The 12,810-nt window shown below is 44.9% G+C and overlaps 2 protein-coding genes across 2 annotated transcripts in view; one reads left to right on the top strand and one right to left on the bottom strand.

The window, feature by feature from the left end:
- The window catches only part of GABARAPL2 (GABA type A receptor associated protein like 2), a 625,498-nt gene that overhangs the window by 603,397 nt on the left and 9,291 nt on the right, over positions 1-12,810 (bottom strand). The window lies entirely within an intron of this gene.
- Positions 12,260-12,625, top strand: LOC126943780 (60S ribosomal protein L38). The gene has a single exon (XM_050772828.1). It carries the CDS (start codon positions 12,344-12,346, stop codon positions 12,554-12,556), a length of 213 nt encoding a protein of 70 aa, XP_050628785.1. The 5' UTR covers positions 12,260-12,343; the 3' UTR covers positions 12,557-12,625.

Raw genomic sequence — 12,810 nt, 5'->3', positions numbered from 1 at the left:
CACTGCACTCCAGACTGGGCAACAGAAAGAGAATGTCTCAAAAAATATATATACGTACATACATTAATATATAGTAGAGATGGGAGTTTCCCTATGTTGCCCAGGCCGGAACTCCTGGCCTCAAGCAGTCCTCCCACTTCAGCCTCACAAAGTGCTGGGATTACATCATGAGCCACTGTGACAGCTAAACAACTGTTTATCAAGTGCTAGGTGCTGGCTGTGAGGATCACACAGTCCCTGGCTTAACTGACTTCTACCTATTAAATGACCCCAGACACTTCTAAACTGGGGGGCCAAAACAGGGTGTAGAGAAATATTAAAAGAAAACCAAAAGAGCAAGGCTAGCCTGTCACAGATATTGATTGTTCCAGTGTGGCCAGCCTGGAAACAGGAGGAAAGCTATTTGCAAGCACGAAATACCTGGAGGTGAGCAAACAGCCTTATAGAAGTAAGAGTTGTTTGCTAGAGAAATAAAAATAGGAAGAAACAAAATATGCCAACATCTAATAAATTATCTGTAGGTGCCTATATGAGTATGTGTATACCTAAAGAGGAAAAACAAGAAAGCTTAAATTTAATCCAATTTCCTTGTAGAAGAAAGACTATGGTATCAGAAGAGTGGTTCAGTACTATACTAACAACAAAAGAAAAGGTATTAGACCCCTTGGAAGATCCCTATTAGAGAGATAAATACATGATACCCATTGTAACTATCCAAATAGCTTTTGATTTATCCATTCACTCAACAGTTTTTTAGTGTATTTAACAAAATATTTAGTATGTAATAAATTCCAGGCACTGTAGTAGGTTCTGGGATACAGTGCTGAACCAGACAGATGGAGTCCCTGTTCTCATAGAACTTCAGAAGAAACATTTCATACCCACTTGAATGGCTATAATCAAAGAGAAGGGCAATAGTAAGTATTGATGGGAGGTGGAAAAATTGGAACCCTTGTACCTTGCTGGTGGAAATGTAAAATGGTGCAGCTGCTTTGGAAAATAGTCTATCAGTTCCTCAAAAAGATTAAATATGGAGTTACACGACCCAGCAATTCCGCTCCTACCTAGGTATAGTTCCGAGAGAAAGCAAAACATATGTCTACAGAAAAATGTGTACATAAATGTTCATAGCAGCATTATTCAAAAGAGCCAAAAGGTGGAAACAACCCAAATGCCCATCAGTTGATAAAGAGGTAAACCAAAGGTGGTGTATCTATACAATGAAATATTATTCAGCCATAAAAAGGAATAAAGTACTAATTCATACTACAACGTGGATGAATCTTGTAAAATCACATTACAGGCTTAAGTCACCGCACCCCACCAATACTTATTGATCTATATTGATCAATACTTATTGATCTATATGGAAGCCAGCCATAAAAGACCATATATTGTATGATTTCACTTATATGAAATGTCCAGAATAGGCAAATCCATGGAGACAGAAAGATTAGTGGTTGCCATGGCTTCAGGGAGGGGAGAATGGAAAATGACTACTAATAGGTTTCTTTCTTTTTTTTTATTTTTATTTATTTATTTATTTTTTGAGATGGAGTCTTGCTCCGTTACCCAAGCTGGTGCACAGTGGCATGATCTTGGCTCACTGCAACCTCCATCTCCCAGGTTCAAGTGATTCTTCTGCCTCAACCTCCCAAGTAGCTGGGATTACAGCCACATGCCACCACGTGACACTAATTTTTTTTTTTTTTTTTGAGACAGAGTCTTGCTCTGTTGTCACCCAGGGTGGAGTGCAGTGGTGCAATCTCAGCTCACTGCAACTTCAGCCTCCCAGGTTCAAGCGATTCTCATGCCTCAGCCTCCTGAGTAGCTGGGATTACAGGCGCGTGCCACCACACCCAGCTAATTTTCGTATTTTTAGTAGAGACCGGGTTTCACCATGTTTTGTCAGACTGGTATCAAACTCCTGACCTTGTGATCTGCCCACCTTGGCCTCCCAAAGTGCTGGGATTACAGGCGTGAGCCACCGTGCCTGGCCGCTAATTCTTTTTTTTGAGACAAGTCTTCCTCACATGATCCACTTGCCCCAGCCTCCCAGAGTAGCTGGGATTACAGACATGAGCCACTGCACCCGGCCTCTTTCTGGTTTTTTTTGTTTTTTTTTGTTTTTTAAATTTTTTAATTTTTGATTTTTGTGGTTGCAAAGTAGGTGTCTTTCTGTTTTATTCATTTATTTATTTAGAGACAGAGTCTCACTCTGTCACCCAGGCTGGAGTGCAGTGGTGTAATCTCAGCTCACTGTGACCTCTGCCTCCTGGGTTCAAACAATTCTCACGCCTCAGCCCCCTGAGTAGCTGCGATTACAGGTGTGTGCCACCATACCCGGCTAATTTTTTTTTTTTTTTTGTAAAGATGAGGTTTCGCCACGCTGGCCAGGCTGGTCTCGAACTACTGGCCTCAAGTGATCCACCCGCCTTGGCCTTTCAAAGTGCTGGGATTACAGGCATGAGCCACTACACCTGGTCTTGTTTTTTTAAATCACTTTTTTTTTTTTTGGTAATTGAATGAATTTCTTTTTGAAGTGATAAAAATGTTTGGGAATTGGGTAATGGTGATGCTTGCACAGACTTGTAGATATACTAAGAACCGCTGAATTATACACTTAAAAGGGTGAATTTTAGGGCATCTGAATTACACTACCATACCATATAGATCAATAAGTATTGGTGGGGTGCAGTGACTTAAGCCTGTAATCCCAGCATTTAGGGAGGCTGAGGCAGGTGGATCACTTGAGGTCAGGAGTTTGAGACCAGCCTGGCCAACATGGTGAAACCCCTCTCTACTAAAAAAACAAAAATTAGCCGGGCATGCTGGTGCACGCATGTAATCTCAGCTACTCGGGAGGCGGAGGCATGAGAATCGCTTGAACCAGAGAGGCAGAGGTTGCAGTGAGCCGAGATCAAACCACTGCACTCCTGCCTGGGCAACAGAGTGAAACTCCGTCTTTAAAAAAAAAAAAAGTACTGAAGCAGGTAATAACAATACAGTATGATAGGTAAGCCTAGAATGGTGCCTGACTTGTAGTAGGCACTCAGTAAATATTGTTGAACTAATGAACGAATGAATGACTAAGTGGTATGAGAGAGAAAGAACATGGTGCTGAAAGAAAGGCAAGAGACAGGAATAGACCATTCCAAGCCGATGCCTGAAACGTGAGTTGGAGATCAGCCAGGCAAGGAGGCAGGGCGGGAAAAAAACTGTGTTTTGAGATGAGAATACTGTTCCAGGCAAAGGGAACAGCCCAGATGTGAGAGAACATGGTATATTCAAGGAACTGAAAGAGGCTATAGTGCTGCAATACAAGGGGCAAGAGCCAAAGATGAATCTGGTCCTCAGGAGTAGGCAAGGAGTGTGGACCACATCCCAAGGGCATGGGGAGCTGGAAAGCCTTTTTCGGTATCATTAGAAACTGTCCGTCTAGCACCAGCATCATTGGTACTATCATTAGCACCAATAGGAATGGCCTCCCAGCACTTTGGGAGGCCAAGGCAGGCAGATTACTTGAGCCTAAGAGTTCAAGACCAGCTTGGGTAACAGCAAGACCCTGTTCGATAAACAGTACAGCAATTAGCCAGGTGTTTTGGCACATGCCTCTGGTCCCAGCTACTTGGGAGGCTGAGGTGGGAAGATCGCCTGAGCCCAGGGAGATTGAGGCTGCAGAAAGCCATGATCTCAAAAATAAAATAAATAAAAGGAAAAAAATTTTGATAGATGATAGATAAAACATACCACATGCACATTAATGGTCACACAGCTAGTAAGAGCAGAGCTGGGCTCTTAAGTTTCACAATGAACATGCCCATCAAGGAATTTTTTTTTTTCTTGAGACAGGGTCTCACTCTGTCACTCAGGCTGAAGTGCAGTGGTACAATCTGGGCTTATTGCAACCTCTGCCTCCCAGGCTCAAGGGAACCTCCCACCTCACCCTCCTGAGTAGCTGGGACCACAGGTGCGTGCCACCATGCCTGGCTAAGTTTCCTCTATATATATATATATATATATATATATATATTTTTTTTTTTTTTTTTTTTTTTTGAGACGGAGTCTCGCTCTGTTGCCCAGGCTGGAGTGCAGTGGCCAGATCTCAGCTCACTGCAAGCTCCGCCTCCCGGGTTCCCGCCATTCTCCTGCCTCAGCCTCCCGAGTAGCTGGGACCACAGGCGCCGCCACCTCACCCGGCTAATTTTTTGTGTTTTTAGTAGAGACGGGGTTTCGCCGTGTTAGCCAGGATGGTCTCGATCTCCTGACCTTGTGATCCGCCCGTCTCGGCCTCCAAAAGTGCTGGGATTACAGGCTTGAGCCACCGCGCCCGGCCAGTTTCCTATATTTTTAAAGACAGGGTTTTGCCATGTTGCCCAGACTGGTCTTGAACTCTTGGGCTCAAGCAATCTTCCCGTCTCAGCCTCTCAAAGTGTTGGGATTACAGGTGTGAGCCACTGCACCCAACTGAGGAATTCTTCAAATGACAATTTTGTTTTCTCTGTATACTTTCCAAAGGGGTAAAAAAGACTAGATCTACTTAACAACTGTATTTCTTTTTATGAATTAATTATTTGGCCTTAAGGTTTATATTCCAGTGTGCTAATTATTATAAATCCACCTCTCTCATAGCTGGCACCACTGAACAGCTGAGATCTTGCACTGCAAAGGTGAAGCCCCTGCCCTCTGGAATGTGATTACACTCAGCTTAGATGCCCTGTGGGACCCCGAATGGTAGCCTTTCTCAGAAAACGCCCTGTTATGAACGGGCGCAGCGGCTCATGACTGTAATCCTAGCACTTTGGGAGGCTGAACCGGGTGGATTGCTTGAGGACAGGAGTTTAAGACCAGCCTGACCAACATGGTGAAACCCTGTCTCCAGTAAAAATACAAAAATTGGGGCCGGGCGCGGTGGCTCACGCCTGTAATCCCAGCACTTTGGGAGGCCGAGGCAGGCGGATCACAAGGTCAGGAGATCGAGACCACGGTGAAACCCCGTCTCTACTAAAAATACAAAAAATTAGCCGGGCGCGGTTGTGGGCGCCTGTAGTCCCAGCTACTCAGGAGGCTGAGGCAGGAGAATGGCGTGAACCTGGGAGGTGGAGCTTGCAGTGAGCCGAGATCGCACCACTGCACTCCAGCCTGGGCGACAGAGCGAGACTCCGTCTCAAAAAAAAAAAAAAACAAAAAAAACCCAAAAATTAGCCAGGCATGGTGTCAGGTGCCTGTCATCCCAGCTACTCGGGAGGCTGAGGCAGGAGAATCGCTTGAACCCGGGAGGCGGTGGTTGCAGCAAACTGAGATCGTGCTACTGCACTCCAGCCTGGGCAACAAAGCGAGACTCTGTCTCCAAAAAAAAAAGAAAAGAAAATGTCCTGTTATCTTGTTTTGTACTTACTCACAATAAACCACTGATCCACTTACCACAACAGTCAGGGGGAAGAGCTGATAAAATTGCTGCTGCCAAAGCCCTTTGCAAATGCGAGTGCATATCTGTTCTATTATAGAAAGTCTGGGACTTGCACTGTTCAGAAAATAGGGGAAATGGCTTGTTAGGGCCTACTCCAGAGAAGTAATGGGGAACTCCCGTCCACCTCCCTGTCTCTCCAAGCCAGAGGAAGGCGAGGGTTTCCCACAGCTTTGGAGGGCGTCCCCAGCACCCCCATCACCCCCACTGGGGGTGGACAAATGCCTTTCAGTGAGAAACTTCCTCCTAGGACCTCTCGGAGCTCTTTAAATTTTATTGTTTTGCTTGAAAAGAGACAGCTTAGAGAAATCAAGATAATGAGTAACCAAATACACATGGCCGGGAGGCTGAGCACGGGACCATGTTCATAAATATTTGTTGATTGATGAAGACAGTGAAATTATTACTGGGGCTCAGGGCAGGGGTCCAAGGTTCCCAGATGTAAACGAACTGAGTAGTCAGCTAGCTCCAAATTCTGCAGAAGAGCAAACAGAAGAATAGAAAGATAAAGGATCATGTTCAAATTGCATGGCTCGTTGCTGATAAGAGCCCAGCCCAGGCCCTGGATTTCTGGGTTTGCTCTGTACCCTGCTTTCCTGTGGCTTGGCTAGCAAGTGTACTGAATAAACACGGTTTCATGATAAATCCCCTGTGGCCTGGTCAGCAAAGTGGGATCTACTTGACAAAGGACCCTCAGTAGTCCCCAGCCTCTGATTCAGATGCAAAATCCTAAGTCCCCCAACTGACAGAATGGACCACCCCGGCCACCCCCCCGGGCCAAGGGGACCCCAGAGAAACCTGAAAAACTGAATTTCTGGCCATCATGAGAAAGAAGGTCATTCTACCCCCTACCTTTTGGAGTTTAGGCACAACTGACCCGCATTAAGGTAAAACTAGAGATCATAAGACTGACAGAACAGACGCTTTGTGGCAATAAAATACCAAATTCCAACCGGACTGGTATAGCATCGTATAACAGATAGTAGACCCTGAAGAAATTAAAAGTATTTTACTCCAAAATATATTTCTTTGACATATTTTGAAATGACTCTTCAAAGCATTCTGTTGCGGGGGAAATTTTGCATCTATAGAGAATGCAGCTGGGACTTTCCTGGATTTAAAACAGATTAAGAGGTCAGGTGTGGTGGCTCATACCTGCAATCCCAATACTTTGGGAGGCCAAGGGGGCAGGAGGATCGCTTGAGCCTAAGAGTTAGAGATCAGCCTGGGCAACGTAGTGAAACCCCATCTTAACTTTTTTTCTTGAGACAAGGTCTCGCTCTGTCACCCAGGCTGGAGTGCAGCGGCACCATCTTGGCTCATTGCAACCTCTGCCTCCCGGGTTCCAGCGATTCTCCTGCCTCAGCCTCTCGAGTAGCTGGGACCACAGGTGCATACAACCACACCTGGCTAATTTTTGTATTTTTTATAGAGATTGGGTTTGGCCGTGTTGCCCAGACTGGTCTCAAACTATTGAGCTCAAGTGATCCACTCACCTTGGCCTCCCAAAGTGCTGATCTGTAAAATATTTAAAGAGGTTTATTCTGAGCCCATATGCATGCCACATGAGTGACCATGGCCTGGGGGACAGTCTCAAGAGATCCTGAGAAAGTGTGCCCAAGGCGGTGAGGGTATACATTGGTTTTGCACATTTTAGGGAGACAGGAATTGTAGGTAAAATCATAAGCCAACATATGGAATGTACACATTGGTTCAGCCTAAAGAGACAAGGTATCTTGAAGGGGGTGGTTACAGGTCATAGGTGGATTCTAAGATTTTCTGATTGGCAATTGGTTAAAAGAGTTCAACTGTGTCTAAAGATTTGAAGTCAGTAGAAATGTTTCAGTTAAGATGAGGGAGGATTGCTTAAGCCTGGAAAGTTGAGGTGGCAGTAAACCGAGATGGCACCATTGCTACTGCACTCCAGCCTGAAATTCAGTCTCCAAAACACATACAAAAAGTTTGATTTTGATTTTGTTTGATTTTTTTTGTCAACATGGAAGGAACATTTACATGGGGATCTCAGGGGTGAATAGCAATGAAGAAGCAGCCAGAGAGCTCTGAATGTTGCTCCAGAGTCCCCACTTTGTTTTTTTCTTTTCTCTTTTCCTTTTTTTTTTTTTGAGACAGAGTCTCACTCCGTCGCCCAGGCTGGAGTGCCGTGGCTCGATCTTGGCTCACTGCAACCTCTGCCTCCTGGGTTCAAGTGATTCTCCTGCCTCAGCCTCCCGAGTAGTTGGGATTACAGGGCACCTGCCACCACACCTGGCTATTTTTGTATTTTTACTCGAGATGGGGTTTCTCCATGTTGGCCAGGCTGGTCTCAAACTCCTGACCTCAGGTAATCCACCCGCCTTGGCCTCCCAAAGTGCTGGGATTACAGGCATGAGCCACTGCACCTGGCCGAGTCCCCACTATTTCATGACAGTGTCATGACATATGGGTGGGAGACTCCAAAGCAGGACCCAAGGGGGCAATTGGAAAGGTTCTCCTGTTCCCTCTCCCCAAAATTATGCTGGGCCTTTTTTCTACTTAAGAAAAGAAAAAAAAAAATTGGAAGAACAGAGTGCACCAAGGACTTGAAAACCAAAGTACTATCTTTGCCTATGAACCATGACAGGCAGATTTTGAGAACTAGATAAATATGAACTAAAGAGGTGGGAGTGGGGGAGGGTTGCAGAAATGCTCAGGCACGATGATCTTAGATCCCACTCATTTTGGTGGGAAGCAAATTACCAAGCTATGTATACACAGACAGAGAGCTTTAGAAGAGCTGTGTCTCTATCTGTATCTATGTCCAAAGTAAAACTCAAACGCCTAAGCAGGACTCTTTTTTTTTTGAGACAGAGTCTCACTCTATTGCCCAGGCTGGAGTGCAGTGACCCTATATCTCCTATATCTGCTCACTACAAACTCCACCTCCTGGGTTCAAGTGATTCTCCTGCCTCAGCCTCCCGAGTAGCTGGGATTATAGGCGCCCGCCACCATGCGGGGCTAATTTTTGTGTATATATATATGTGTGTGTGTGTGTGTGTGTGTGTATATATATATATATATATATTTTTTTTTTTTTTTTTGAGACAAAGTCTTGCTCTGTTGCCCAGGCTGGAGTGCAGTGGCTTGATCTTGGCTCACTGCAACCTCTGCGTCCCAGGTTCAAGAGATTCTCCTGCCTCAGCCTCCCAAGTAGTTGGGATTACAGGGCACCTGCCACCACACCCGGCTATTTTTGTATTTTTAGTAGAGATAGGGTTTCTCCATGTTGGCCAGGCTGATCTCGAACTCCTGACCTCAAGTCATCAGCCGGCCTGGGGCTCTCAAAGTGCTGGGATTACAGGTGTGAGCCATGGCACCTGGCCAGCAGGGCTCTTCTTAGTCAGCCCTTTTCAACTTTTCCACTTGTTCTTCTTCTTTGTTTCTTTTAATGTTTTATTAAAAAAAAAAAAAAAAAGGGCCGGGCGCGGTGGCTCACGCCTGTAATCCCAGCACTTTGGGAGGCCGAGGCGGGCGGATCACAAGGTCAGGAGATCGAGACCACGGTGAAACCCCGTCTCTACTAAAAATACAAAAAATTAGCCGGGCGCGGTTGTGGGCGCCTGTAGTCCCAGCTACTCGGGAGGCTGAGGCAGGAGAATGGCGTGAACCCGGGAGGCGGAGCTTGCAGTGAGCCGAGATCGCGCCACTGCACTCCAGCCTGGGCAACAGAGCGAGACTCCGTCTCAAAAAAAAAAAAAAAAAGACCAGGTTCCACCATTTTGCCCAGGCTGGCCTTGAACTTCTAGCCTCAAACAATCCTCCCTGCTTGACTTCCAAAAGTTCTGGGATTACAGGTGTAAACCACAGTACCTGGCCTGTTAGTCAGTTATTCAACAGATATTTATTTATTTATTATTTTACTTTAAGTTCTAGGGTACATGTGCACAACGTGCAGGTTTGTTACCTATGTATACACGTGCCATGTTGGTGTGCTGCACCCATTAACTCATTATTTACATTAGGTATATATCCTAATGCTATCCCTCCCCCCTCCTCCCTCCCCCCACTCCCTGGCAGGCCCCAGTGTGTGATGTTCCCCGCCCTGTCTGTGTCCATGTGTTCTCATTGTTCAATTCCCATCTATGAGTGAGAACATGCGGTATGTGGTTTTCTGTCCTTGTGATAGTTTGCTCAGAATGATGGTTTCCAGCTTCATCCATGTCCCTATAAAGGACATGAACTCATCGTTTTTTATGGCTGCATAGTATTCCATGGTGTATATGTGCCACATTTTCTTAATCCAGTCTATCATTGATGGACATTTGGGTTGGTTCCAAGTCTTTGCTATTGTGAATAGTGCCACAATAAACATACATGTGCATGTGTCTTTATAGCAGCATGATTTATAATCCTTTGGGTATATGCCCAGTAATGGGATGGCTGGGTCAAGTGGTATTTCTAGTTCTAGATCCTTGAGGAATTGCCACACTGTCGTCCTCAATGGTTGAAGCAGTTGACAGTCCCACCAACAGTGTAAAAGCTATTTATCCATATCCTCTCCAGCACCTGTTGTTTCCTGACTTTTTAATGATCGCCATTCTAACTGGTGTGAGATGGTATCTCATTGTGGTTTTGATTTGCATTTCTCTGATGGCCAGTGATGATGAGCTTTTTTTCATGTGTCTGTTGGCTGCATAAATGTCTTCTTTTGAGAAGTGTCTGTTCGTATCTTTTGCCCACTTTTTGGTGGGGTTATTTGATTTTTTCTTGTAAATTTGTTAAAGCTTTTTTGTAGATTCTGGATATTAGCCCTTTGTCAGATGGGTAGATTGTAAAAATTTTCTCCCATTCTGTAGGTTGCCTGTTCACTCTGATGGTAGTTTCTTTTGCTGTGCAGAAGCTCTTCAGTTTAATTAGATCCCATTTGTCAATTTTGGCTTTTGTTGCCATTGCTTTTGGTGTTTTAGTTATAAAGTCCTTGCCCATGCCTATAGCCTGAATGGTATTGCCTAGGTTTTCTTCTAGGGTCTTTATGGTTTTAGGTCTAACATTTAAGTCTTTAATCCATCTTGAATTGATTTTTGTATAAGGTGTAAGGAAGGGATCCAGTTTCAGCTCTCCACATATGGCTAGCCAGTTTTCCCAGCACCATTTATTAACTAGGGTATCCTTTCCCCATTTCTTGTTTTTGTCAGGTTTGTCAAAGATCAGATGGTTGTAGATGTGTGGTATTATTTCCAAGGGCTCTATTCTGTTCCACTGGTCTATATCTCTGTTTTGGTACCAGTACCATGCTGTTTTGGTTACTGTAGCTTTGTAGTATAGTTTGAAGTCAGGTAGCATGATGCCTCCAGCTTTGTTCTTTTGGCTTAGGATTGTCTTGGCAATGCGGGCTCTTTTTGGGTTCCATATGAACTTTAAAGTAGTTTTTTCCAATTCTGTGAAGAAAGTCATTGGTAACTTGATGGGGATGGCATTGAATCTATAAATTACCTTGGGCAGTGTGGCCATTTTCACGATATTGATTCTTCCTCTCCATGAGTATGGAATGTTCTTCCATTTGTTTGTGTCCTCTTTTATTTCGCTGAGCAGTGGTTTGTAGTTCTCCTTGAAGAGGTCCTTCACATCCCTTGTAAGTTGGATTCCTAGGTATTTTACTCTCTTTGAAGCAATTGTAATGGGAGTTCACTCATGATTGGGCTCTCTGTTTGTTTGTTATTGGTGTATAGGAATGCTTGTGATTTTTGCACATTGATTTTATTCTGAGACTTCGGTGAAGTTGCTTGTCAGCTTAAGGAGATTTTAGGCTGAGACAATGGTGTTTTCTAATTATACAATCATGTCATCGTTATTCAGCAGGTTTTTATTGTGCACCTACTACATCCTGGTGTTGACCTAAAAGGGGGAAGCTGAGGCAAAATGAATATAAGCAGAGAATTTATTTGGGCCAAGCTTGAGAAAACAATGTAGGAGCATAGATTCAAGTTGCCCTGAATACATACTCCAGTTAGCAACAATCACAGTCGGTCTCTTTTTTTTTGAGATGGAGTCTCACTTCGTCACCCAGGCTGAAGTGCAATGGCGCGATCTCGGCTCACTGAAACCTCTGCCTCCCGGGTTCAACCAATTCTCCTGCCTCAGCCTCCCAAGTAGCTGGGATTACAGGGACGTGCTAGCATGCCCCGCTAATTTTTGTGTTTTTAGTAGAGACAGGGTTTCACCATGTTGGCCAGGCTGGTCTCGAACTCCTGACCTCAAGTGATCTGCCCACCTCCACCTCCCAAAGTGCTGGGATTACAGGCGTGAGCCACTGCACCTGGCCTAACGTGGGTTTCTAAAGAAAAAGAAGGGGCAGCTCCTAAGGTCTTTACTAAGAATTTACATCAAAATAACAAGCTACTGATTGGCTATACGTTGTTCTTTGTATCACAAATTCCAGAAACATGAAGATAATGGATGAGGTAGCTAGTCAGGAATAAAATGACTTTATTTTAATTTTAAATTTTTCTTTTTTTTTTTTGAGACGGAATCTCGCTGTCACCCAGGCTGGAGTGCAGTGGCCGGATCTCAGCTCACTGCAAGCTCCGCCTCCCGGGTTTACGCCATTCTCCTGCCTCAGCCTCCCGAGTAGCTGGGACTACAGGCGCCCACTACCTCGCCCGGCTAGTTTTTTGTATTTTTTAGTAGAGACGGGGTTTCACCATATTAGCCAGGATGGTCTCGATCTCCTGACCTTATGATCCGCCCGTCTCGGCCTCCCAAAGTGCTGGGATTACAGGCTTGAGCCACCGCACCCGGCCTAAATTTTTCTTAGAGATAGGGTTTTGTGGAGTGTCTCTAGAGTGGTACGCGGGTGAGAAGGGTCCGGGTCCGCGCCAGCTCCCTGCGCGCCTTGTCGCCATGCCTCGGAAAATTGAGGAAATCAAGGACTTTCTGCTCACAGCCCGACGAAAGGATGCCAAATCTGTCAAGATCAAGAAAAATAAGGACAATGTGAAGTTTAAAGTTCGATGCAGCAGATACCTTTACACCCTGGTCATCACTGACAAAGAGAAGGCAGAGAAACTGAAGCAGTCCCTGCCCCCTGGTTTGGCAGTGAAGGAACTGAAATGAACCAGACACACTGATTTGAACTGTATTAAAGTACTAAAAATCAAAAAAAAAAAAAAAAAAAAAAAAGAGATAGGGTTTTGTTCTGTCACCCAGGCTGGAGCACAGTGGCGTGATAGTAGCTCATTGCAGCCTCAACCTCCCAGACTCAAGCAGTTCTCTCACCTCAGCCTCCCATGTAGTTGGACTACAGATGCATGCCACCACGGCTGGCTAATGTAAATTTTTTTTTTTTTTTTTTAGAGATGGGGGTCTTG

Source organism: Macaca thibetana, chromosome 20 (assembly GCF_024542745.1).
Source record: "Macaca thibetana thibetana isolate TM-01 chromosome 20, ASM2454274v1, whole genome shotgun sequence".
Taxonomy (NCBI): domain Eukaryota; kingdom Metazoa; phylum Chordata; class Mammalia; order Primates; family Cercopithecidae; genus Macaca; species Macaca thibetana.
Note: the sequence above shows the minus strand (reverse complement) of the source record. Positions and strands in the feature narration are given on the sequence as shown.

Coding starts and splice junctions, on each gene's coding strand:
- LOC126943780 (XM_050772828.1), top strand. CDS start 12,344: ATGCCTCGGAAAATTGAGGAAATCAAGGACTTTCTGCTCACAGCCCGA.